Source organism: Vipera berus, assembly GCF_964194415.1.
Source record: "Vipera berus genome assembly, chromosome: 3".
Taxonomy (NCBI): Eukaryota; Metazoa; Chordata; class Lepidosauria; order Squamata; family Viperidae; genus Vipera; species Vipera berus.
The window spans coordinates 153,926,129-153,953,292 of NC_138204.1; the positions used below are offsets into that span (position 1 = coordinate 153,926,129).

General features: G+C 42.8%; 1 protein-coding gene across 2 annotated transcripts in view; it reads left to right on the forward strand.

Annotated features, from left to right (window-relative positions):
* Window positions 1-27,164, forward strand: part of SLC66A2 (solute carrier family 66 member 2) — a 79,210-nt gene that overhangs the window by 10,843 nt on the left and 41,203 nt on the right. The window contains exons 3-4 of one of the 2 annotated variants that reach the window (XM_081323487.1): window positions 4,059-4,192; window positions 12,055-12,108. In XM_081323487.1, the coding sequence (XP_081179613.1) occupies window positions 4,059-4,192; window positions 12,055-12,108 (188 nt within the window). The remainder of the gene's footprint in view (window positions 1-4,058; window positions 4,193-12,054; window positions 12,109-27,164) is intronic. The other variant, XM_081323488.1, reaches the window with a different exon arrangement.

The window sequence follows — 27,164 nt, forward strand, 5'->3', positions numbered from 1 at the left end:
GGTGTGGCTTAGTGGGCGGGCATGGCTAGAGTGCATATGGCCTACTGGGTGGGCATGGCCAGCTCTACAAGGGTGTCTGTGGGGGCCTGGGCAGGAGTGGGATAGATCTGAGGGTCTCTGGCAAAAGGAGGGTCTCTGGGCCAGGGCCAAGGCAGTGGGGGCCGTTCCCTTACTGTTTCCAGGATGGCTTCGTGGGCCACAGGAAACCACTTCGCGGGCCGGATGCGGCCCCTGGGCCTTGTGTTTGACATGTCTTATATAAAATTACAGGAAGTTGGAGTTTAGAGAAGAAAATAGTGCAGTAATAGTTTTTTTTTAAATAAGTTTTTATGTTTTGTTGCAGTAGAAGTGACCTGCATAACTTTTTCTGTGGATTTTGAATTAAATTACAGTGGTACCAAGCCATAGGATGTGAGAATAATTAATCCTTCTGTATAGGGTCATTCATATACTTATGGCATAGCAGGAGAAACCATTTCATGGCGATGTAAAATATTCTTTTAAAGTTGGTGCTCTGCAGATGTTTTGAACAACAATCCTACTGTAATTTTAGTAATTGCTTAGAGTGCCAAGCACACTTGGAAAGTACTAAGTTGAGAAAGACCAATGTAAGATGGGATGCAAACGATATTTTACGATTTATTTTACAGCACTCAACTTTAGGTTTTCAAGCCTCATAAGGCAAAAATCTTTCTGGAGTAGGTCATGCAATATTCAGAAGATGGAATGTGATTTGTTCTTAATTATTTCTCGGATAGCCGTAATTAGGTGAAAAACATCCTGTGGGTTCTGTTCTTTGTAGAACTGGCAAGTCATTTTGATGGTTACACGAGCAAGCAAATATTTACATTCTTTGGAAATGTATTTTGGTCATTCCCAGAGGAAAAGCTATATTATTCAAACCAGCATCAAATTGTATTATGCATATCCTTGCATCTTCAATGATATAACTGTTTACCCTGTGTTTTTCTTCATTAATAATTTCATACTAATATGTAGTAGTATAATCCTTCTTCCTTTTTTTGCAATACTTTATATACTCATTGATTGATAGATTGGACCATTTGTTTGAAACCGTATAGGATTTCCTGCCTGAGCAGGGGGTTGGACTATGGTAGAAGGCCTCCAAGGTCCCTTCCAACTCTGTTTTCTATTATATTCTATCACCACTGTAAATGAGTCCATACAGTTTGCTGGTGGCCATCCTCTTCTTCTCTTTTGTCTTACCTTTCCCAGCATAAGAGCCTTGTTCAGAGGGCTAATAAGGCTTTACATAATGTGTCCGAAATATGATAATTTGAGCCTGGTCATTTGCGCCTTGAGTGAGAAAACTGGGTTGATTTGTTTGATGATCCATTTCTATTGGCTGTCTATGGTATTTTCAGGAGTCTTCCAAAACCAAACTTCAAAAGGGTCATCTTTCTATCTTTCTTTCAAGACAAACTTTTACTTCCACAGTTTGACACAAAGAACACCATTAATATATAGTACACAATCTGCTCTTTTAGTCTTCTCTTTCTCATCTCAGAAAAGAGATCCTCAAGAATGAAAATGTATTAAAAGTTAATGATACTAATCAATCATAGTTAGCCCATGTAAAAATAGTTTTGAATTCTTTTTGGTGAGAAATATTTCTTGGACCAAATACTTTGGCCACCAGATGAGAAGAGAAGAGCTCATTGGAAAAGTCCTTGATGTTGGGGAAAAATTGAAGGCAAAAGGAGAAGGGGACGGCAGAGGATGAGATGGTTAGATTGTGTCATTGACGCAATAAACATGAATTTAGGCAAACTCTGGAAAACACTGAAAGACAGGGTGACCTGGCATGCTATGGTCCATGGAGCTGCAAAGAGTCAGACACAACTTAGTGACTGAGTGAAATTGTTTGTTGTTGTGATAACAAATAATTTTTTGGCTACAGCTATCTTTTATCTGTTGGATTTCACCCTTTGGGGGTAATATATGAGCCTTGGTGGAGCAGTGGGCTAATGCCTCCTTAAGTAACACCAGCTGCCTGCAATTAGTGCAGGTTCGCGTCCCACCAGGCTCAAGGTTGACTCAGCCTTCCATCCTTCTGAGGTAGGTAAATTGAGGACCCAGATTGTTGGGGGCAATTAAGCTGACTTAGAATGAAGGCTACTGCTAAGCACATTGATTTGTGCTTTAAAATTGTAAGCCGCCCTGAGACTTCGGAGAAGGGCGGGATATAAATGGGATTAAAATAAAAATAAATAAAAATACTTAGCCCAAATATAGAAGTTGGGAAAGCTTTTGACTGTGGGATATTATTGCATAATATCCATCTCTCAAGAACAAAGGGAATTGTCAGGAAGCTCTCACATATGTTGGATAAAGGTGGTTCATATAGTCTGCAGCTGAAAGGAAAGATTCCATTCCATCATGGGCACTTGGAGATTCCCTTAAAACTCAGTCAAGATACCTAATCCCATTGTACTTAGTAAAACATCTGTAAGCACTCCTGCTGAATTCTCTCCATGTTTCCAATTGACTGATTAATACATATGAAATTACAGATGTCCAAAAGCAAGAGACACCGTGGGGGACAAGGTATGATCTGGTGGCTTCAAACTTTCCTAAAAAGAAGAATAGGCTATATAAATGTTTATACATAAACATAACCCTAAAATCTTGAACCATTGGAACAGTTCCACTGGTGAAGTTAGTTATGCTTTGTTGCTGTTGTGAAACCCAGAAATTTCAGTGAAGGCTTTTGTTAGAATAATAATGAAAAATATCCCCTTTCTCACCAGTCCAGGAAACAAATCTTTCTGGGTGACACCTTCCTGATAATTTATTAAAATCCCCCCTTCCCAGTGCTCTCAACCACTCAGCATATTAGAAGAGAACATGTTTCTCTCCTTTTTTCTTGCTTTATCTCTCTTTCCCTTTTGTTTTTATCCAGAAGACACCAGCAACTCTCCTTTTGCTTTTTGGTTTTTTATTCCAAATGTTGGATAGTAGAAACAGCTCAGTGTTGCAAATGCAAGCAAATTCTTTCTCCCTGTTTTGTCCAGAAACCTTGTTTTTCTCTACCTGTTCTCTTTGTTCTATTCTCTATGCCTTTAGGACATTTGCATGTGTGTATGTAAAAATGCTGCATTTGCTAAACTTTCTCTTTTTGCTATGGCAATAAGCCAGGATGCTAAATTCACCACTTCCTTTCCTGGAACTCACTTTGGCTACCTGAACTGAATGACCCAAAGACAGTTAAGATCTTGTATGTTTATCAGCAAACTTGCAAGCACAAGTGTTAAACACCAAGTGAGTCTTTTATTGCTTTGTTTGCTATTACCCTCCAGTGTTCTTTAAACAGTATTTCTTAATTATTGATTATAATTTTATTTTTGGATTGTCTGAACACGTGCCTTATTAATTACCTGCAAAGTTAAGGCCATTGGAATTGGTGCTGAAGGAAGCCTAGTTGGTTACACTTGCCATACTGCAAATGAATATTATATGGCTAAGTTAAAAATGATAGTATATATGAATATTAAGTATTAATTTAAGGTGTTTGAATGTGTTTTTTGAAGCTGTTACATGTGTATGGTTTTATTAATGATCTGTAAATGCTTAGGAGGAGAATGGATCTCCCTCTAGTGGTTTTATTGGGAGAAACTGATTTTCTGGGCATAGATTTAGGCTCATTGGCAAAAATTTTGTATTTAAAATTAAGAATCTCCAGTACCACTATTTTATAATTTTCTCTCCAATATGTAAAAAAGTTAGTCTTAATTTGATAATTTTGCCCTCCATTATTTGTTATATTTTTCTACAATTATCCAGAACAATTTATTTGGCATCTTATATAACTTCGTTAGAAGATTCTCTAGTTATAGATTTATATGCTGGCTCCCTACCTAGATTTAAGATGGTGTCTGGCTCTTGGAAGAATTTGATAATCAGAAAACTAATTTATATCCAATTTGAATTTTGTTTTATGAAAGTGTCTTTTTTTTCTTTTTAGTGCTTGCACTTTATATTTCAACTATTAAGATTTTGGCTGTTCAACCACTTGATGTCTCTTTTTCTTCTTTTAGGTTTGGGAGACATTTTGAGTCACCTTTACTATTGCAAAGCATTATAATGATAGCCACAATGTTATTGATGCTGAAATTGTGCACTGAAGTACGTGTGGCCAATGAGTTGAATATAAAGCGACGTTCCTTTTCAGGTTGGTTGAAATCATTGCGTATTGATTCTGTACGAAATTATTTCTCCCCTCTTTTCTTTGGCTCCATTATGTTTTAGAAAAACTCTGTTTTGATAATCCAACACACAAAGAGCATTCCAATTAAGGAAATGTGATTTATTTTGAAAGCATTTACTTTTATTTGTGTGTGTATGAATATGCTAAATCCTAATCAAAGCAATTCTCAAACGGTGACCCTATTTATTGGAGTAGTGAACTATAGAAGTGGGTTCTGCTGTTCTCTTTTGCAAAATTATAGACAAAGATCATTCTTTCCCAAATTGCTATTATATACTCATATGCTTCTTGGTGTCACATTCATTGCTGTAAAGTCATGTGATATCCACTTGAAATATCATTTTGTACTCATTGTTCTGCCCAGAAGCATAACATTCCATCATTTTATGGATCAGTCCTACCATCTATTATGAATGTGGTGGTGATAACAAACACTGTGACATATAGATGAATTGTGGGACAAGCTAGTCAGCACTCTTATCTCTTAGAGCAGGGGTCGGCAACCTCGGCTCTTTTATGACTCGTGGACTTCAACTCCCAGAATTCCTGAGCCAGCACAGCTGGCTCAGGAATTCTGGGAGTTGAAGTCCCCGAGTCATAAAAGAGCCGAGGTTGCCGACCCCTGTCTTAGAGGTTCAAATGGCTTCCATCAAGTTATGTGTGACCTTCAAATACAAAGTGGGAATAGGGTATGACTATCACATGCATATATATTTCCATTGCAGTACAACAAATATTCTACAGTTTTCTCATACTTCAGCTTTTGTAAATGTTCCTTCTTCATTTTGTGATGATAAGAAAGTTGGTGTTCTGGACCAGCCCTCTTCTCGCAACCCCTAATTAAGAGAAGAGTCTGGAAAGCGTCCAAGGCTAAAAGGCTTCTGCCAAGATTTAATTACGCAGTTAACAAAAACACAAGAGCTTGTCTTCTCAAGCGGAAAAGTTGCTTTCAGCAACCAGCCCCTCCCCAAACACTTCTTTTATAGAGAGCTCAGGGCGTGGTCTCCCTGTGCCTCCTCCCGAGGAGTCCCATAGTCTTTCTTTGTTTGTCCCTGCTCGTCTGCCTCCTGCGTCGGGCGTCCTTGAACAGGGCCAGCTGTGGGTCATCATCCTCCGCACTCTCGGGCTCACACAGCTGAGAAGAGGTCCCCGGCTGAGGACTCTGCAAAGCCTCCAAATCATCATCAGCCGGTTCGTTTCCCTCCTCCCCCACATCTGAGTCCTCCGATACATCGGACCCGGCTGTCGGACCCACAGGCTGGCCCTGAGTCACAACACTATCCCGCACCGCAGGGCCCTTCCCTCGGGTCTGCCGATCCGGATGCGGTCGGGATGGGAACTGTTCGTGAAAAGCAGTCACCAACGCAGGGGCATGAACGGCGGTCGCGTCTTCCCATGTGAAGTCCTCCGGCCCGTACCCTTTCCACTCGATCAGGTACTGGAAGCGACCTTTCAGCCAGCGGGAATCCCTGATGCTGGCGACCTCGTACTCGGGGGTGCTGCCTCCATCACGAGTTCCTGATGGGGGAGGTTCCGCTTGGCGAAGTGGACAGGCCGGTTGTTCGGGGACCAACAAGGACCGATGGAAGACGGGGTGCACGCGCAGGGAACGTGGCAGAGTTAAACGATAGGCGACCGGGTTGATGACGGCCTCGACTGGGAACGGTCCAAGGTAACGGTGGTCCAGCTTCCTCGCCGGCCGAGTGGATGGTAGGTTCCTGGTGGACAGCCAGACCCGATCCCCCACCGATAGTGGAGGCGTATCCCTTCTCGACCGATCGGCGAACCTCTTGTAGTCGGCCTTGGCCTTCTCCAGCTGCCGTCGCACCAACCGATGGATCGCCTGTAACTCCGCCATGAATTCGTTCGCTGCCGGCTCCGGTGAGTCCACGGGAGAAAGAGGGAAGAACCTGGGGTGATAACCCACGTTGGCCAAGAACGGTGTCATCTGCGTGGAGGTGTGTTGCGAGTTATTAAAGGCAAACTCGGCTATGGCCAAATAGTCCACCCAGTTGTCCTGCTGCAGGTTAACATAGCAGCGCAGATACTGCTCTAAGATGCCGATGACCTTCTCGGTACCCCCGTCGGTCTGAGGATGATGCGCGGACGAGAGGCAAACCTTAATGTCCAACGCCCGCATCAACTCCTGCCAGAAGCGGGCTGTAAACTGGGCCCCCCTATCGGAGACGACCCTGTCGGGAAGGCCGTGCAGCCGGAACACCTGTTGGATGAACATGCGACTAGTGGCGCGAGCTGACGGTAAGCCGCGACAGGGGATGAAGTGCGCCATCTTGGTCAACATGTCCACCACCACAAACACTGTTGTGAAGCCGGAGGATGGGGGTAGATCCGTCAGAAAGTCCATGGACACAGCCCCCCAGGGTCTCTTGGGCGTTGGCAAAGGCTGCAGTAAACCAGGCGGGGCCCCTGTCGCTGACTTGGCCTGCCTGCATGGGACGCAGGAGGTGACATAAGACTGGACATCGTGTCGGACTCGGGGCCACCAGAAAGTACGGGAGACCAGGTTCAGAGTCTTGAACAGGCCAAAATGCCCCGCAGCCGGGTTATCATGACATTGGCTGAGGACGAGTCCCCTGAGTGGCCCTCCTGGAACATAGAGCCGGTCACGATAATACAGGAGTCCATCCGTGACCGACCAAGGCGAATCTGGCCCCACCTCTTCCTTCCGCTGAGCCACCCACGCCTCCTGCTGCTGCGCCTCCCGGATCCGAGCCCGTATATCCACCGGCTCCCGTACCGCAGCAAAAGACTCGACGGGGATCACTGTCCTGGGCGGAAGCTTGTCTTCCACTCGGGTGTACTCGGGCTTCCTGGACAGAGCATCCGCTCTCTGGTTGTGCCCGCTTGGTATGTACCGCACCCGAAAGTCAAACCTCGCAAAGAAGAGGGACCACCGGATCTGGCGTTGGTTCAAATTCCGAGCGGTCTGCAGGCTTTCCAGATTCTTGTGGTCCGTCCGGACCTCGATTTGATGCCGCGCCCCCTCCAGATGATGCCTCCAAGCCTCGAACGCCGCCTTGATGGCCAGCAGCTCCTTCTCCCAGATGGTATAGTTGCGCTCCGAGGGATTCAATTTCCGAGAGTGATACGCGCAAGGGAAAAGGGTACCGTTGGGCGTCGCTGCCTGGAGTAACACGGCCCCAATGGCAATGTCGGAGGCGTCCGCCTCCACGACAAACGGCCGTTGCGGGTCAGGATGCTTCAAGATGGGCTCCTTCATGAAGGCGTCCTTCAAAGCTTGGAACGCCTGTTGTTCGGGGGCGTTCCACTGGAACCGAGTCTTCTTCTGCAGGAGCCGGGTGAGGGGGGCTGTCAAGGCAGCAAAGCCAGGGATGAATGTCCGATAGTAGTTGGCAAATCCAAGAAGTCGCTGAACATCCTTCACGCGACGCGGGGGTTGCCAACTCTGCAACGACTCAACTTTACTTGGATCCATGGCGATGCCCTCAGGAGAAATGCGGTGGCCCAAGAAATCAATGGTCACCTGGTAGAACTGGCACTTCTCCAACTTGGCAAACAGCCGATGTTTCCGGAGGCGCTGCAGGACCTGACGGAGATGCTGATGATGCGCTTCACGCGACGGGGAGTAAATCAGGATGTCGTCCAGGTAAATCACAACAAACTGGTCCAACAGATCCCGAAAGATGTCGTTCATAAAATGCTGAAACACAGCGGGGGCGTTGGTCAGGCCAAACGGCATCACCGTGTACTCGAAATGTCCATAGCGAGTACCAAACGCTGTCTTCCACTCATCACCCGGCCGAACCCTGACGAGGTTGTAAGCTCCACGCAGGTCCAGTTTCGTGAAGATCTTAGCCTCCCGGAGTCGGTCCAAGAGCTCGGGGATGAGGGGCAGCGGGTAGCGGTTACGCACCGTGATAGCGTTGAGTTTCCGGTAGTCACAGCAAAGCCGTAACTCGCCCGACTTCTTTTTGACGAAGAGCACGGGCGCAGACACTGGCGAGGACGAGGGCCGGATGAATCCACGAGCCAAGTTCTTTGTCAGGAAGTCCCGCAATGCGGCCAACTCGGGCTCCGACATGGAGTACAAACGCCCCACTGGGAGAGGCGCATCAGGGACTAGGTCAATGGAGCAGTCGTAGGGCCTGTGCGGGGGTAATTGGTCCGCCTCTGACTCGCTGAACACGTCAGCAAAGTCGGACAGTACGGGAGGCAAGGAAACCCCTGAGGAACCCTCCACCTGGCCGGCACAGATATGGCGGGTGTGGTCCACGCACTGCAAACTTGGGAAGGTGACCAAGTTCTGAGACCAATAGATCTGTGGATCATGCGCCCGGAGCCACGCCAGTCCCAAGACCACGGGGAAGTGCAGATCCGAAGTGACGTAAAACTGAATGGCCTCCACATGGGTACTGATGGCCATACACACGGGTTGCGTGGCGGCCGTGATAGGCCCGGACAGGAGCACTCGACCATCGATGGTCTCCACAAGCATGGGCGGATCCACCGGACACTGGGGAACAGCCCATTTGGCCACAAAGGCCGAATCCATAAAGTTAGTGGTAGCCCCAGAGTCAATTAAGGCATGGACCGGAATCCCCTCTGGCTTGCCAGGAAGGATCAGTCGTGCCTCCAAAATCAAATGCCGTGGAGGTTCACAGGCACCGTCGGAACGGCGTCGCTCGGCGTGATCGTTGTGGGTCGCCCGATCTTTCACACCGTCTAGATCGGGCTCGGGCCGTTTCCCGATAGCAAAGCAGGGGACTTTCTCGGGGCAGGCTTGGTCACTGACGCCCGCTGACGCTTCTTCGGGCAAGAAGCAGCCAAATGTCCAGGGTCCCCACAGTAAAAACACAACCCCTCCGATCGTCGTCTGTCCATTTCTGTCACCGATAGACGGGACCTGGCGGCACCCAGCTCCATTGGCTCCTCCCTCTGGACTGGGGGCTCACGCACAACAGGGGCGGCAGGGGTCTGTGGGGTGGCACGGCGACTCTTACGCTGCTGCAGCCGGGCATCGATCCGCAGACAAAGATGGATCAGCCCATTCAGGTCTGAGGGAATGTCCACGCGGGCCAGCTCATCCAACATCTCCTCTGACAAGCCATCCTGAAAGGCATCCACGAGCGCAGCCTCATTCCAGGCGGAATCCTGGCTAAGCAGCCGGAAATCGCTGATATAGGCCTGTAGGGGGCGCTGACCCTGCCTCAAAGCTTTCAGACGTCGGGTGGCGGTCTGCGCCTTAATCGGGTCCTCGTACATGAGGCGCATATGGTCACAAAACCCCCCAAAGTTATCCAACAAAGGGCTAGGCTGTGCCAACAGAGGCGTGCCCCAACGAGCTGCATCTCCCGACAGAAGGCTCAACACGAATCCCACCTTATCTCGGTCAGTGGGGAAATCAGCTGCTCTCACGCTGATATAAAGCTGGCATTGTCCCAGGAAGGCAGGAAACAGTTCTGGTTTACCAGCAAATTTATCCGGCATAGCTAACTGACATTTCCTCCTGGGTGGGGGGGCAGCATGTACCTGAGCCTGCAGTTGTGCCACCTGAGTGGCCAGCAAGGTGAGTTGCTGGTTGAGCTGGGCATTCTCGGCAAGAAGCTGCTCCATCGTAGTATTAAGGGGTGGGTGGCTGAAAGCAAACTGTTCTGGACCAGCCCTCTTCTCGCAACCCCTAATTAAGAGAAGAGTCTGGAAAGCGTCCAAGGCTAAAAGGCTTCTGCCAAGATTTAATTACGCAGTTAACAAAAACACAAGAGCTTGTCTTCTCAAGCGGAAAAGTTGCTTTCAGCAACCAGCCCCTCCCCAAACACTTCTTTTATAGAGAGCTCAGGGCGTGGTCTCCCTGTGCCTCCTCCCGAGGAGTCCCATAGTCTTTCTTTGTTTGTCCCTGCTCGTCTGCCTCCTGCGTCGGGCGTCCTTGAACAGGGCCAGCTGTGGGTCATCATCCTCCGCACTCTCGGGCTCACACAGCTGAGAAGAGGTCCCCGGCTGAGGACTCTGCAAAGCCTCCAAATCATCATCAGCCGGTTCGTTTCCCTCCTCCCCCACATCTGAGTCCTCCGATACATCGGACCCGGCTGTCGGACCCACAGGCTGGCCCTGAGTCACAACAGTTGGTTGATAACAGAAATGAGAGAAAAAGCTGATGTCATGACCCCATGAAATATGTATATAATTTACAGACCTATGCACGCTTATTTTTCCCTCCTCATCAATTCAGATATGCCAGTGTTTTTCAAACTTGGAAACCATTAAGATGTGTGGACTTCAACTCCCAGAATTCCCAGGTGGCATCCTGGTTGGGGAATTCTGGAAGTCCAAACGTCTTAAAATTACAATATGGCAATGCAAAGAAGGCAGACTTGCTAGATTTCCTTCCTGTCTGTCCATCCATATGTCCATTCACCCTATTAATTCTCCTAAATCCATATTTGTACACACACACACACACACACACACACACACACACACACACACACACACAGTTCCTTCACTCATGCAGCTAATTCTGGGAGGGAATTAATGATTTTCACGTTGCCTAATACTGACAGAATGTGTTACATGAAACAAATCTTAATGGGAAAATCTTAAGAGGATCTATAAACAGTCTGTTTTGTGCTGGTTGGAATATTTGTTAAATTGTTGTGAATTATTGAGCCTTTTCATAAACTTTTAATCAGATTTGTTTTAAAATCTAGTCTCCTCTTTGGTTTTCAGTCAATATTGAGCCTTCACTGTTGAATTTTTTTTCTTGAGTCATCTGCTTTATGACCCAATCTGTAGCTCAAAGTTCTTTAATTTATATATTTCTGGTCTATTCTTATATGAAACTTGTTCTGCATAAGAAGGGTAATTCACTCTAATATATCCTCCTTATTATTACCTTAGTAAGCAGCACACATTGGAATGTTTTCTGAAATGTCATTTTCTAATTTTAATGCAAGAAATTTTTTCTCATGTTCTTGTATGATTTAAATACCAAGTTCTATGAATTAATGATCTGGAATATCCAAAAACTTGTTTAATAGTATGCATTGTTGGCTTTTTATTTTGAATTCATGCTTTTTATTTTTATACATGAATTTGTAAATGTGAATGTTTGGTTTAGTGTATATGTAAGAGATACACATATGTGGTGATCAAAGGCAATTTATTTACTCTGTTTCAATATCCATATATCAATTTCCTAGATTTGCAAAATTTAGAGAGAATTGTTTTGAACAGAATTTAATTGTTTTTATCAACCAATAGATCTTGCTGGCTAGAAAGATAATTGCTGCTTTTGTAGTTTTGTACCACTTTGGATAAGTGAATATAGCTTAAAACTTTATTTGTTATTCATATTGTAATTCAATTATTGGCATTTAAGATAAGCTTGTTGTACATATTTATCTCTTGAATTATTGTAAAGCATCATTTATCGTCTGAGATGAGCTCTTACATGCTGTTTTGATTTATTTAAGCTAAACTTTTGCTTAATTTTTTTTCCACAATCCTCAGTGAAAAAATGTAAAGGGGTGTAAAGTAGATAACTAATATAATTGCTTGATACTGATCTATGCATTGAATATTTGCTTAAGCTATGGTTCTTGTCCTTTATGTTTTCTAAATGATTCTTTTGTTTTTCGAAATTTTGGGGAGCACAGTATGAATGCCTAATATCAGAATCCAGCGAATTAAATTGCTTTTTTTAATATAAAAAAGCATTCTAGCATGATGACTGCCATGATGAAGCTACCTTAACTTTAAGCTAATTTAGAGCACTTTCACAGCTTGCTATTATGAGGAGTCAAACTATCTTGTTTTGTCTTTGCTTTCTCTTCAATATTTTAATATAGCTGCAGATAGTAAGGATGAAGAAATCAAAACAGCTCCCAAGAGAATCTTTCTAGGTATGTACTTTAGAAACCCTTGTTGCATGAGGGTGCCATTGAAACACCATCTGTTCTCCACTCTTTTTTTGTTTTTGCTTGGGACTTAGTTTTTTTTTTTTACCATTTTAGAAATGAATGCATGCTTATCATTTCTAAGAAGAAACTATCCATGCCGCATCTTTTTAACAACAACATCTTCATTTGGGTTTTATTACTAAGGGAAAAGGCACATTCAATTCTACTCCTTATGTGTTTCCCATATTTTTTTTCTCCTGTTAGTTCCATGACTAGATTTGACATTACAGGATTTATCCTCTTAAATGTACTTTATTCATCGTCTTTCACTCAATAATTTGTGTTTCATTCAACAGTTTGTGACAATTGGATGGGATTTTGTGCGTGTGTGTGTGTGTGAACAATATGCAGACACATTTAAAGTATTTGCATGCATGAGTGTGCACGTGTATGTATTATATGAATCAATGCACTGCAAGGTGAAAGTCTCCTTTGAAGGTTATGGGCTACGCTAAACTATCACAATGGTGCATTGTGAATTGATGGATAGATATTTTTTGACTTCTCAAAAAATAGAAATAAGAATTGGTTCAAAACCATCCAGCTGGCTTTTGTACTTAAGAAAGGACCAGAGCCCAGGTTTCCCACTCCTGTCAAAGTTTCCATTGGTTTATTTTATTTTTTTAAAAATTCTTTATTTAAATAATGATATGTAATCAGTGCTTTCTCTAAGCTGGAGTGTTGTTTTCCGAACCAGTTGAGCATTATAGAAACTATTGTGTGGAAACTGTGAATAGTAAATTGTAAATAATAATTGTCATCTTGAAATAATCATATTAAAATGCATGTATGGCTGTTTTCAAATATCAGACATACAAGTAGTCCTCAACTTACCGCAGTTCATTTAGTGACTGAAGTTACAACGGCACTGAAAAAAGTTACTTATGACCGCATTTCACACTGTTAGAGCATCCCCATGATCACGTGATTACAATTCAGTGGCTTGGCAACTGGCTCATATTTATCACGGTTGAAGTGTCCCAGAGTCACGTGATCAGTTTCTGCGATCTTTCTGACAAGCAAAGTCAATGGGGAAGTCAGATTCACTTAACAACCATGTTGCTAACTTAACAACTACCGTGATTCACTTAACAAGTGTAGCAAGAAAGGTAAAAAAAAATGGGGCAAAACTCACTTAACAACTGTCTTGTGTAGCAACAGAAATTTTGAGCTCCATTGTGGTCATAGGTTGAGGACTACCTGTACAGTGGTCTGGTTGCTCAAAGGTATAGTTTCTTGGCTTATAGTTCACTTGTTTGTTGATTACATGTATTGATTATCTCTTAGCTTCTGAGTGCTGATAAAGGTCTGGTCTTCATATGTCAAGTGTGGTATGGCTTAGTGCCACTAAAACTTTCCAGACTATTGATGCCAGAAGAAGCAGTTGGTTGCCCTCCATTTTGGGAAGGTTAGGAGGCCATAGCTAGAAGTACTGACTTTCAGGGATAGAGAAATGATGCCATTGGAGATTTGTCCTTACATGGCATTGTGTTGCCATGCAGAAGAAACTGAACACAGAACTCTTCCAAAGGGGTTTTTGGACAATACTTGCTGAATCATTGCCACAGGAAATGACTCCTTGAAATGTAGCTTTTCTGAAAGGGATTTTGGATACCGTATAATATGTGATGCTTTCCAGATGTGCTAGATAGTAACTTCTAATGGCCACATCGATTCAGAGGTTTGGGAGAACTATAGAATATTTGTTTTATAAAAAGGGTTGCTAAGGCCAGGGCCGAGCTGCAGCCATTCAGAATCGGGCCCCGGAAGTGGTGGGTGAGTGTGCTCGTACGCCTGCACACCTGTATTTGTGAAAGTGGTGCGCATGCACACAAAATCACCTCCTCTCCTCCCCACACTGTTGCTGCTGCCACTGCCACTGCCACCAGTCCACCAAGCCAGAAAGGTTGGAGACCGCTGGTTTATATACAGGTGAAACTCGAAAAATTAGAATAGCGTGCAAAAGTTCATTTATTTCAGTAATGCAACTTAAAAGGGGAAACTAATATATGAGATAGACTCATTACATGCAAAGCAAGATAGTTCAAGCCGTGATTTGTCATAATTGTGATGATTATGGCTTATAGCTCATGAAAACCCCAAATCCACAATCTCAGTAAATTAGAATATTGTGAAAAGGTGCAATATTCTAGGCTCAAAGTGTCCCACTCTAATCAGCTAATTAAGCCATAACACCTGCAAAGGGTTCCTGAGCCTTTAAATGGTCTCTCAGTCTGGTTCAGTAGGAATCACAATCATGGGGACGACTGCTGACCTGACAGTTGTGCAGAAAACCATCATTGACACCCTCCATAAGGAGGGAAAGCCTCAAAAGTTAATTGCAAAAGAAGTTGGATGTTCCCAAAGTGCTGTATCAAAGCACATTAATAGAAAGTTATGTGAAAGGGAAAAGTGTGGAAGAAAAAGGTGCACAAGCAGCAGGGATGACCGCAGCCTGGAGAGGATTGTCAGGAAAAGGCCATTCCAAAGTGTTGGGGACTTTCACAAGGAGTGGACTGAGGCTGGAGTCAGTGCATCAAGAGCCACCACACACAGACGGATCCTGGACATGGGCTTCAAATGTCGTATTCCTCTTGTTAAGCTGCTCCTGAACAACAAACAACATCAGAAGCATCTTAACCTGGGCTAAAGAAAAACAGACCTGGTCTGTTGCTCAGTGGTCCAAAGTCCTCTTTTCTGATGAGAGCAACTTTTGCATCTCATTTGGAAACCAAGGACCCAGAGTCTGGAGGAAGAATGGAGAGGCACACACTGCAAGATGCTTGAAGTCTAGTGTGAAGTTTCCACAGTCTATGTTGATTTGGGGAGCCATGTCATCTGTTGGTTTTGGTCCACTGTGCTTCATTAAGTCCAGGGTCAACGCAGCCGTCTAGCAGGAGATTTTGGAGCACTTCATGATTCCTTCCGCAGACGAGCTTTATGGGGATGCTGACTTCATTTTCCAGCAGGACTTGGCACCTGCCTACACTGCCAAAAGCACCAAAACCTGGTTCAATTACCGTGGGATTACTGTGCTTGATTGGCCAGCAAACTTGCCTGACCTGAACCCCATGGAGAATCTATGGGGCATTGCCAAGAGAAAGATGAGAGACTGAGACCGAACAATGCAGAAGAGCTGAAGGCCACTATTGAAGCATCCTGGTCTTCCATAACACCTCAGCAGTGCCACAGGCTGATAGCTTCCATGCCACGCCGCATTGAGGCAGTAATTGCTGCAAAAGGGGCCCAAACCAAGTAGTGAGTACATATGCATGTTTATACTTTTCAGAGGTCCAATATTGTTCTATGTACACTCCTTGTTTTATTGATTGCATGTAATATTCTAATTTTCTGAGATTGTGGATTTGGGGTTTTCATGAGCTGTACACCATAATCATCACAATTATAACAAATCACGGCTTGAACTATCTTGCTTTGCATGTAATGAGTCTATCTCATATATTAGTTTCCCCTTTTAAGTTGCATTACTGAAATAAATGAACTTTTGCACAATATTCTAATTTTTCAAGTTTCACCTGTAAATTGAAGAAGAGTAAAAATTATAGATAATTTGAAATAGTCACTTGGCGTTAACTTCAGAGCAGAAACTGAACCTCTTCCCTTTCAGCAGTCCAGAAAACTACTTATTATCCTTAATTGTCCCCATCGTCACTACCAAGAAGAGCAGTACAAAGCTTTTATCTAAATGCTTTATTCAGAAATCTAATTGTTATAATGCCAGGCAGCAGCTACAATATCCCTTTTTCAAATAGAAACAAAATATTGGTCAGGCTTCTCTATGCAAGAGTAATAGATAAAAATGAATTCCAGTGCAGTTTACTGTTCTCATTAAGCCTTTGGCTTATTTACAGAGCTAATTAAAAAAACTGATGAATTGTTGGTCTTAATCATTTAATTTCTCTAAGAAAGAATATTCAGTTAAATAAGGTTCAGTGTGTTATCTTAAAAGAATCTTTCTCTAAATCAAGAGACAGTGCACAAACTTCTTATTGTAGAGTTCTTAGCACCTGAGTAGGTTGTTCTCTGTTAATGCTATAATGGTTTAGTTGCATTTTTGTTTGATGGCTAAAGATGATTCATCTAATAAAGCTATGTTTGTCTCTCAATTAGCTTTTTAAATGGGTTCTAACTTAAATTTAACCCAGATGCTGACTAGTGTGCTTTGTGATCCTTACTCAGCAGTGCCAGTGGTTGAGATGATAGAATCAAGGTTAAGGAACTGTTAATTTAGGTAGTTGCTCTGTCAAGTCTTTAGCTTTTAAAGCTAATTTCCTTTTTATCTGAATGGAGAACAAGTACTTGTGTGATGTCTCTTGTTTTGTTGTTATCATGCTTTGAAGTTACTATATTTTCATGATTTGGCTAGTTTGATTTTTTTTTCTACTTAGTTTTTCTACTTAGTGTTTAGTATCCTGCTTTATGCTACATGGTGATAATATTGATATATATGACATTTTTTTCCAGTTGTATACACTGTGGGGAATTTCAAATCTGGTAATGTTTATTATTGAAAGATAGACACCTCCTGCTTCAGTTGGGATCTGTACATAATAGAAGTGTATAAAGAGATACTTCACAATATATGGGAGTGCAAACGAAGCTCCTCTCTCATCTCATTGCTAAAACTGCATATTTTGCATGCGTAGTTGATTTGAAATCTGCTTTGGCTGGGTCTGTGTGCACATACAGTATACGCACAGCCAGTTCTTTCTCGTTCATGCAGAAACAGGAGCAGCTTCCAAAGCAGCCTCAGATAGGAGCCACATAAGGAACATGACTGCTTTCATGACTGAAAGAGAACAGCTTCATTTGTAGTCCTGTACATTTCCAAGCACGTCTTGAATTAGGGATGTATAAAATGCACAAGCATTTCATACACAGAACTATTCTGGACGGTCTGTATCTAGACTGAAACTCACAAACTTGTGTTTTGGGGGGGGGAGAAAGGGAAGAGGCAAGGACATTAACATGGCTGAGTGGAGATAAGGAAAAAATGCTGGGACGTTAGGCGGCAGATGGCTGGTGTTATGTGTGGGGGTTTTAAGAGTTACATTAAGCCGCAGCATAGCCGATACCACCAGGTGGCGCTGTATTGAAACTGCTGTGGCCGGTTAGCTTTCAGCGGGAAACTAAGGTTTGAACTGATTGGCTGAGAGCGTACCTGGCCAGGTATATAAAGGTACAGATAGCCCTATTTCCCCCAGTACAGTTTTCACCCACAATAAAGAGCTGCTTGCTGTACTCCTCGGTCTGATGTCCTTCCTGCATTCCTGAACCCACAACACAACAGTTGGTTCACTATGCTGCACTTGAACGCAAGACATTGGTACTGTGGCTAAAGAAGAGCTAAAAGGGAGAAAGGGAAAAGGAGAAAATCAGCAGATGAGGGGTAGCCACGAAGAGGAGAGAGGGATGAGATGTACTGACTGTGTCATCTTTGCCTGAAGATTTTGGCTGAAGCAGAATAAACAAAATATGTCAGAGTACCGTACTCTTCTGCTGAACTGCAGCCCAGCTGGAACATTTTGGGAAAAATTCCAAAATACAATTTTGGGCGGGAGGGGGAATGACGTTGAAAGAAAATACATATTCTCTTTTCATACCTAACCTTAAATATAAATGATAAACTTTCTCATTGATTTCTGTTTTCAAAGCTGACTGATATAGTTCGCTATTTTGGCTACTGCCAACCTGGCACAATATTTTTGACCATAAGGATTTGTTATGTGGTAATATTAACATTTATTATTATAGTGTTGATGGTATATTTATTTTTTTCTAATAATAATTAAGAAATTATTTTTAGGAAATTATTTTTCTAATATTTCCTACAGTAGGATTATCACTGCATATTCATCTGGGGAGAAAATTACTGTTGCTGTTATCAGTTCAGGTCAGATACATAGACGCTAAATTGAAATGGTAAAGATGGTCTTTTTTTTTAACAACTTGCTATTTGGGGGGGGTGGGGGGGAAGCCATTCTTATTTAAAACCAGCCAGGTGGTTTCTTCTAGCTTTTCCTGTATTTGAAATTTCACTGCCCCACACTTCCTATAACAATGTCCTTTCATTCTTCCTTCCCATCTGTTGAAATTACCAGCCAGTTTCCAATTATGAATGTTAATCTAATTATCATTTTGCATAGATTAATATGAGTATGCCTACCTAAAGGAAATCTTATTTAAAAATGCAAGATTAAATATAAATATCTTAATTGGTTGGTATGTGAATATTTCAGTACTGTTGCCCTATTTTGCAGGGTCCTACTTCCACTAATGATAGAATCTAGTCTCTCTGTAACTATTGCATTTTCCATTCCTTATTGTTCTGAAGGAAACCAGTTTAAGCAGTATGAGTCAGAATTGTGATTTTTCTAACAGAGCTCTAATAAGTTGAGCTAGGACTCTTTCAATTATAGGATAAAATTTTTGTCTTTGGTATCCAACGCTGTGATTTTGCTCAGCATGCAGTTCTTTGAGGTTTCATTCTAGCTTTTAATTTTATGAAGCTTGCATCTTGAAAGTGGAAAAAGGAAGAGATGATTTAAAAAGGGAGTGGAATGAAAACATATTCTGTTTTAGTGTTCCCCAAAGTAGAACTACATCTCCCCAGGCCACCAATGGAATTGTTTATTGATTATTCAGACTGGAAGTGTTACTCTTAGAGTGCACTATGATTGGGTACCCTGCCTTAACATTGTTCTTTATCGTATTTTTTTTCTCTTGAAACTTCAGCTGTGTAAGTAAAATGTGATATTGGACCAATGATAATATTCAGCAAGGATTATCTTTGCCCATTTAAAGCAAAGAGGATGAAACATTGTATATTTATATTAGTCTTGAAACTAATAGTGATAAAGTAAGGTATCACAGGTACAAGCGTTATCACAGTTTTATTAGTTGTGGTAAGGTCATGGCCATTGGCTATAGAAGGGAAGTTCATGTATGAAGCCCCTAATTAATTTTCCCTCTGAGTTGATGTTGTCTACATGACCAACCTAAGAATTTAGATAAGTACAAAAAGGTCCAGAAACATTTCTCTAGGTCAGGCGTGTCAAACTCAATTTCATTGAGGGCCTCATCAGCATTGCGGTTGCCCTCAGGGGGCCGGGTGGGTGTGGCCTGGGTGGGCATGGCCTACTGGGTGGGCGTGGCTAAAGTGCGTATGGCCTACTGGCTGGGCGTGGCCAGCTCTACATCGTTCGCATCAAGGGTGCCTATGGGGGCCTGGGCAGGAGTGGGACAGATCTGAGGGTCTCTGGGCCAGGGCCAAGGCAGTGGGGGCCGTTCCCTCACTGTTTCCAGGATGGCTTCGCGGGCCACATGAAACCACTTCGCGGGCCGGATCTGGCCCCCGGGCCTTGTGTTTGACATGTCTGCTCTAGGTTAAGAAATAGAAGTGAAAAAGAACAGATCTGATTATGTGTGCATGACCCAAAATACTTGCGGCAGGTTTGTGTTTTTGTCTCAAAACAAGCTGTCTATGAAGCAAGTGCAGGCTTGTGCTGGAAAGTGAAATTGTGCAAAACCATGCTTCAAATTATAAGGCAGGATGAAGATGTATTAGATTTAAATAAAAGAAACAGAACAACAGGAACTAAAAGAAAACATAATGATCCATAAGAATAAGAATCAAACAAAGCCGCAAGCCCAACAAACAAAAGTGGGAGAAACAAGAGGCATTTGCGGAAGATAATCTACAGTGTTGGAATTCAGTAATAAGCTGTCGGGAAGGGCCTCAAATTTCTGAGTTTGCAAGGAAGAAACAAAAGACTGGGCTACACAGAAGATGAGAGGTTGGACAGCTGAATAGCAGCACAATGCAATTGCTATCTAAAAAAAGGCAAAGAAGGTGACTTCTTACTATGAGGAACAAATATGTGCAGCCTGGATTCACTGGCTTGTGAAGTACAGTTGGGAGCAGAGCCAAGAATGAGAGAAAGTTGCTATGACTCATGAAGCCAATTGACATATATCCAGTGGTGGGATTCAAATATGTGAACAACCGGTTCTCTGTGTGGATGCTGCTTCCAGAAGTTCCATTCTAGGCCTGGGCAACAAAAAATTAGCTACTGGTTCTGCCGAAGTGGTGCGAACTGGCTGAATCCCACCACTGCATATATTTCTTCCTGTTCTTTTACATCAGAAGAAGTGACAACTATCAAGATCAGTTATAACCACATCTTGGACTTGTGAAGATCTGTGAAGAAAACTGGAATATTTGGGAGCTTGGTAGGTATTTTCATACATTCTTCAATTAATGAAAGGTGATGGAGAGGGAAAGAAGAATTTTGAAAATGATTTGTTAGTGTTCCCCAAACGTGGCAACTTTTAAGATGTGTAGACTTCAATTTCCAGAATTCTGAGAGTTGAAGTCCACAGATTTTAAAGTCACCAAATTTTGAAAAACACTGTGTTAGAGCAGACATGTCAAACACAAGGCCCGGGGGCCGGATCCGGCCCGCGAAGTGGTTTCATGTGGCCTGCGAAGCCATCCTGGAAACAGTGAGGGAATGGCCCCCTCTGCCTTGGCCCTGGCCCAGAGACCCTCCTTCTGCCAGAGACCCTCAGATCTGTCCCACTCCTGCCCTTGATGCGAACAATGTAGAGCTGGCCATGCCCACCCAGTAGGCCATATGCACTCTAGCCATGCCCACCCAGTACGCCACGCCCACCCTGGCCATACCCACCTGGCCCCCTGAGGGCAACTGCAATGCTGATGCGGCCCTCAGTGAAATTGAGTTTGACACCCCTGTGTTAGAGCAATGGTTACTTAGAAGAGATTGGGTCTCTGCTGTGCTTGGCCAAATCATGTGAAACTTGGTCAGAAGGAATTTACATTGAATTTTGGGATTGGGGAAGGAAATCTATAAACAATAATTTATGTACTATGGAGTGCATGGAAATAAGTATACGAGAACTTATTAAATGGTTCAGTGGAAAATTGGGAAAAAGCATTAATTCATAAAGTTCACTGCCTTAATTATCTACATACTCACGTTTGGATTATAGAAATTAAATGGAATGAGCTTGGATTTTTATTATAGGGCAATAAATAATTTAAAGGTGTAGCTGAGACCTGGTAGGATGACAAATGTTCTAAATACAGTACAGGACTTGCTCAAGAAGAAATAACAATAGAAAATGAGAAAGAATTGCGCTGCATGTTAAAAACACTGGCATTTGTCCAAAAATCCATGGAAATGGATTTGATGGCACTACTGAGAGCATCATAGTTAAAATATACAAATAGCACGGTTGTTACTGGTAGTATCCATTTCCAACTCTCCAGGCAAGAAAAGTTGGATTGTTTCCAAAAGCAAAAGAAGCCTGAAGAAATAATAATGGTGAATTTAGTTAGCCTCATCATCTGCTAGGTATATCTGCCAAGCATGGTCCTTCTAAGAAATTCCTGACCTATGTTGTTGAGAACTTTCTCCTCCAACCAGTGTAGGAAGACAGAAGGGGATGAACTCTATCCGAGACTTATTCCTAACAAAGCGGTTTGTTTAATAAAGCTGAAGTAGTGGGAATGTTTGAGAAATAACCATGTAATGCTGTAACTTCTACAGTCTTTCATCATTGGTTATGTAAGCTGGGTCTGATATCAATCCTAAATGTTTGCAGGGCACCAGGTTGCCTAACACTGCTGGATTTCCTTAGCCACTAGATCAGTGGTGGGATTCAGCTGGTTCACACCACTTTGGCAGAACCGGTGGCTAATTTTTTGTTGCCCAGGCCCAGAATGGACTTACGGAAGAGAACCGGTTGTTCACATATTTGAATCCCACCACTGCACTAGATAATGTAGATACCATAACTGTATGGGTAGATCCAGGGGTGTAATTGTAGATACAAATATGCATGGATTATGATAGATGTCAATGATAAAAGATTCATACTTTTGGAAATGGACAATTTAGATAAAAAGTTAGTCTGGACAAAAGAGCTTTTATGCCAAGATGAAGACTTTTGAGTACTGTTATCTGAAAATGCTACCAAAGCTGCAATTGCTATATTTGAACACTTGAGGGTGCCACTAGATTTTCAAAATATTAACATCAGGCTGTTCCAATTAGATAGGAAAATGTGTACAGTATTCTCAAGTCTTAAGGGAAAGTATGAAGGTGCAGCAAAAATACTAAGAAGCATATTCTGACATCTGAGATGTGATTGAATCATTGTCCAGCAAACATTTAGACAATCATGTTAAATGTACTTTACAAGCAGCCAGGGGAATGAGAAGAGAAACTGCATCCCACCAGGCTCAAGGTTGACTCAGCCTTCCATCCTTCCGAGGTAGGTAAAATGAGGACCCAGATTGTTGGGGGCAATCAAGCTGACTTTGTAATAATGCCGCTTGGGGTGTGTGTGAAAGCCCTAATAAGCAGGCATATACATAGAATGAAGGCTACTGCTAAGCTTGTAAGCCGCCCTGAGTCTTCGGAGAAGGGCGGGATATAAATGGAATTAAAAATAAATTTTTTTTCCTGTATTTGGAACTTTTGAAAGAAAAAGATATTCATTATATACTGAAAATAATGTTTGAAGTGCATCTGGATATTGGAATTATTTTAAAATCATAATTTGACAACAGCGTCAAACAAAAATCTGAAGCTTGTGTGAATAATTTATATTTCTTACAGTGCCTCTAACCCTGCATTGAACTCAGAGTCATTCATGGAAAATGACTTGCAGATTTTGTATTTTCCATCAGTGAGAGAGAGAGAGAGAGAGAGAGTGAGAGAGAGAGAGAGAGAGAGAGAGAGAGACTACAACCCAGGGTTTGCTTTGAAGTGTGCTGTAGACTCAGAAAAAACAAGGCACCCTGAGAGGAAGTGTTATAATTTCACTCAGCTTGCCTTCTGCTAAATGTGCTAATGATCTATTAATGGTAAAGCCAAATTGGCACTAGATAAGGGTCAACGGAATTCACGAGGGGGGGAGGGCACTGGAGTTAGGTTTCTTGTGGGAATGTAATGACTTCAAACTGATGATGTGCTTGACCCTGCCCTCGGGCTACGCCTGATCATCTCTTACCCATTGATTTCAAATAAATACAGTGTATAGTGGGGAGAAGAGGCTTTTATTTGTTTTTCTTCTACCTGACTTCCTTCAAAGATGATGAGACTGCATCTTCCCAAACCTTCAGTCAACGTCCATGGTGCCTAGAAATTCTAGATCCTGCAGTTTCAAGGAAACCAGGTTGGAAAGGGTTTGGTGTAAAATGTCTGCCTTTGCACGGATCGTAGATGTTCCCATTACTCTACCATTCTGGGACAAAATATGACTTGGTTTTCTAATTTGATTTAAGAACCCTGTAGAGAGCTTAAACTTTTTTAAATGGGAAAAACTCTTCAAAGAACAAACATTTGTAATACAGGTATATTGTGTGATATGATAAACAAAAGTAGGTGGCTTTGACTATAAATATCCATCCATTCATTAAAGGAAAGCCCTCAGGGTTCAGGGATCTTTGCGAAAAAGTTAGCTGGAAGTAGCTTTGGTGAGAAAGGCAGAATAAATCTCTGCTTGATTTTCTTTGAACTTCCCTTTCCCCCAGAGCAGGAATGTTATACAATTTATTTAGAGTATGCAACTTTATACAATTTGGTGCCATCCAGATATTTTGCACAGATGCCCCGTAATTCCCAACTAATATGACACATAGCCATGAGGACATTATCATCCTGACTAAGCTTTAATTATTATGTATACTTATGGTGGTTAAGGGACGCGGTGGCTCAGTGGGTTAGGACGCTGAGCTTGTCGATCAGAAGGTCGGCAGTTTGGCGGGTCGAATCCCGAGTGCCGCGTAACAGAGTGAGCACCTGTTACTCGTCCCAGCTTCTGCCAACCTAGCAGTTCGAAAGCACGTAAAAATGCAAGTAGAAAAATAGGGACCACTACAGTGGGAAGGTAACAGCATTCCATGCACCTTTGGCGTCCAGTCATACCGGCCACATGACCACAGAGATGTCCTCGGACAAGCGCTGGCTCTTCGGCTTTGAAACGGAGATGAGCACCGGCCCCTAGAGTTGGAAACGACTAGCACGCATGTGCGGGGGAACCTTTACCTTTACCTTTATAGTGGTTGTGGATGGAGAGCTACATAAATGATTTAGGAGTGTGGTTTTTATACTCGGGTTCTCTCTCTGATTAGCAGCTGAAGTTTTGTAGGAAGAACCCTCTTTTTGGAAAGGCAATGTTCTTTTTTAGCTGGGAATCCTGGAATGTTATAATCTGCTGTTGTCAGCTACTGGACTGGGTTGGGATAAGAGGGCTTCCTGTTGCAAGAGCTGATCCACACACAGCATATCCAATCCAGGGGGAAATGCAGCCAGATGCATACAATGAAATAAAGGTTTCTCGATGGATGGGTAGGGACCTAAAGTTTCTATCAGCCAGCAATGTATTTTCCTGCATTTGGCTCCTCTCTAGGATCTATTTTACTTTAATACTCAGCGGTATTTAAGAGATGCCCCCAACATTTGCCTGATTGGTATAAATTTAATAAATAAGAATTTTTTATCTGTTTTTGCCATTGCTTTATGTGGGACTTGGACAAGAGTCAGGCTTAATCAAGTGGAATTGCTGCTTCTTATCTGGTTCAGCACAATTAGGTCATAACTGACCAGAAAACAAACAGCACTCTCTTAGGAAATGTAGCATTCATTTAGCATCATGCAAGTGGATTTTTGCTTGCCTGATGGGATTTCTCTTTCCTGCCTTGCATCCCCAGACCTGTCCTAAAGGATCAATCTCCCAACCTTCCAGAGCAGATTTCGGACACAAATAGAGCAGGTGAAAATTATTAGACATATTATTTATGCCTCTGGCTATCATCCAAGGATTACCCCTGGTACTTAGTATGAAAAGAATGTTAAATAATTCAAAACTCAAATTCATAGGGAGAGATCTGGATGGCAGCAATTTATTAAACTCCTAAACAATGTAATTCAGGGGTCCCAAAGCCCTGGGCCGTGGGCCAGTACCAGTTCGTGGCCTGTTAGGAACCAGGCCACACAACTGAAGATGAGCGGCAGGTGAGCAAAATTGTGCATGCAAGGGTCCAAATTGTATGCTCCTTTTCTCCTCTCCAGTCCATGGAAAAATTGTCTTCCACAAAACCTATCCCTAGTGCCAAACAGGTTGGGAACTTCTGATTAAAAAATACATATATGCAAAATTAGCTACGTAATGTTGTATATTGGTAAATATGTGTGAAAGGTGCTGAAATAGATCTTACTATTAGTTTAAGGTACCACTATAGATATAATCTAAGGGTCAAAATAGGAATGGCGTCTAAACATTTATTTTGTTGGTTTTTTTTAAATTTCCGTGACTGGCCCAAAGTCACCCAACTGGTTTTTAGTCTTAAGGAAGGCCTAGAACCAATACAGGTAATCTTGACTTGCAACCACAGTTGAGCCCAACATTTCTGTTAATAAGGAAGGCAGTTCTTAAGTGAGTTGTGCCTCATTTTATAATCTTTTTGCCACAGTTGTTAAATGAATCGCTGCATTTGTTAAGTCAGTCATGCGGTCATTAAGCAAATCTGGCTTCCGCCATTGATTTTTCTTGTAAGAAGCCTGATGGGAAGGCTACAAATGGTGATCACATGATCCCGGAACAGTGCAACCATTACAGATACATGCCGGTTGCCAAGCACCTGAATTTTGGTCATATGATTCTTGGAATGCTGCAACGGTTGTGTCAAAAACAAATCACATGCAGTGCTGGGATTCAGCCAGTTTGCACCACTTCAGCAGAACCGGTGGTTAATTTTTTGTTGCTCAGGCCCAGAATGGACTTCCGGAAGCGGCATCCACACAGAGAACTGGTTGTTCACATATTTGAATCCCACCACTGATGATATGTCACTGTTTTCAGTGCTGTTGTAACTTTGAGCAGTCACTGCACAAATGGTTTACAAGTGAAGGACTACCTGTAATCTGCTTCCTAGGCCCCGCCGAGGTTGCCTACCCCGATCCTAGGCCATCACCGTTACACCAAACTACCTCACCAGCTGTGAAAATGGAAAAAAAAATTTCATAGAACTTCTGAGTTGTAGAAGTTTTCTATTCATTCATAGACGTTCATAAAAGTTTTTCTTTGATTCCTTCTGTTGCATTATGTTTAGGCATGCATCAGTATTTTTCTATGGTTTGGGCCATATGTTGTCTTCCCAGCAGAGCCATTAAAGCTTTTGCACAAACAATAAGTGAAAAGCCTCAGTGGCTTCTTTTAGCTCCCCCCCCCCCCGGCTCTTAAGGTATTTGAAATATCCCGTAGAAAAAGCCTGGAAATAAATTGCATAGGATGTAGTTCTCAGCACACTGACTACTATTATTATTATTATAATAGCCACCCACTCCCACAGACTTTGGATGGCTTACAAATGCAAAACAGTAAATACATGCAACCTCACAGGCAGCTTGGACCAAAACAAAACTACAGCATAACAAATGAAGCCAGATATGAGAGGCTAATGCCGAAGAAGGTTTTCAGTTTTGCTTCGCATGGAGTCTTCGAAGAAATTATTTCTTGCATACGATTTGGAAGGTGGTTGCAATTACGTTACTTCATGCAGCGCATGGAACAGAAAGTATTCTTTATTCCAGCATCCCCTTTGTCTGCAAAAAAGAAAGTCACAAAGCTTTCTTCTCCCAGGTTTCTCCTCCCCACCCTTACCCAGAAACAGATGCAGCACAAGAAATTGGTACATAATTCACAAGAAAAGGCAGCCAGGTGTGTTTTTTTCCTTATTAATTAAAAGGCTTATTCCTCTCTCTCTCTCTCTCTCTCTCTCTCTCTCTCTCTCTCTCTCTCTCTCTCTCTCTCTCTCTCTCTCTCTCTCTCTCTCTCTCTCTCTCTCTCTCCCCCCCCCCTCTCTTTTTAAAAAATGCTGTGTTTGTATTTGCAGCTGTTTTACTTTGCTTCTCAAAATGTTGCGGGGGTGCCCAGAATGCCTTATC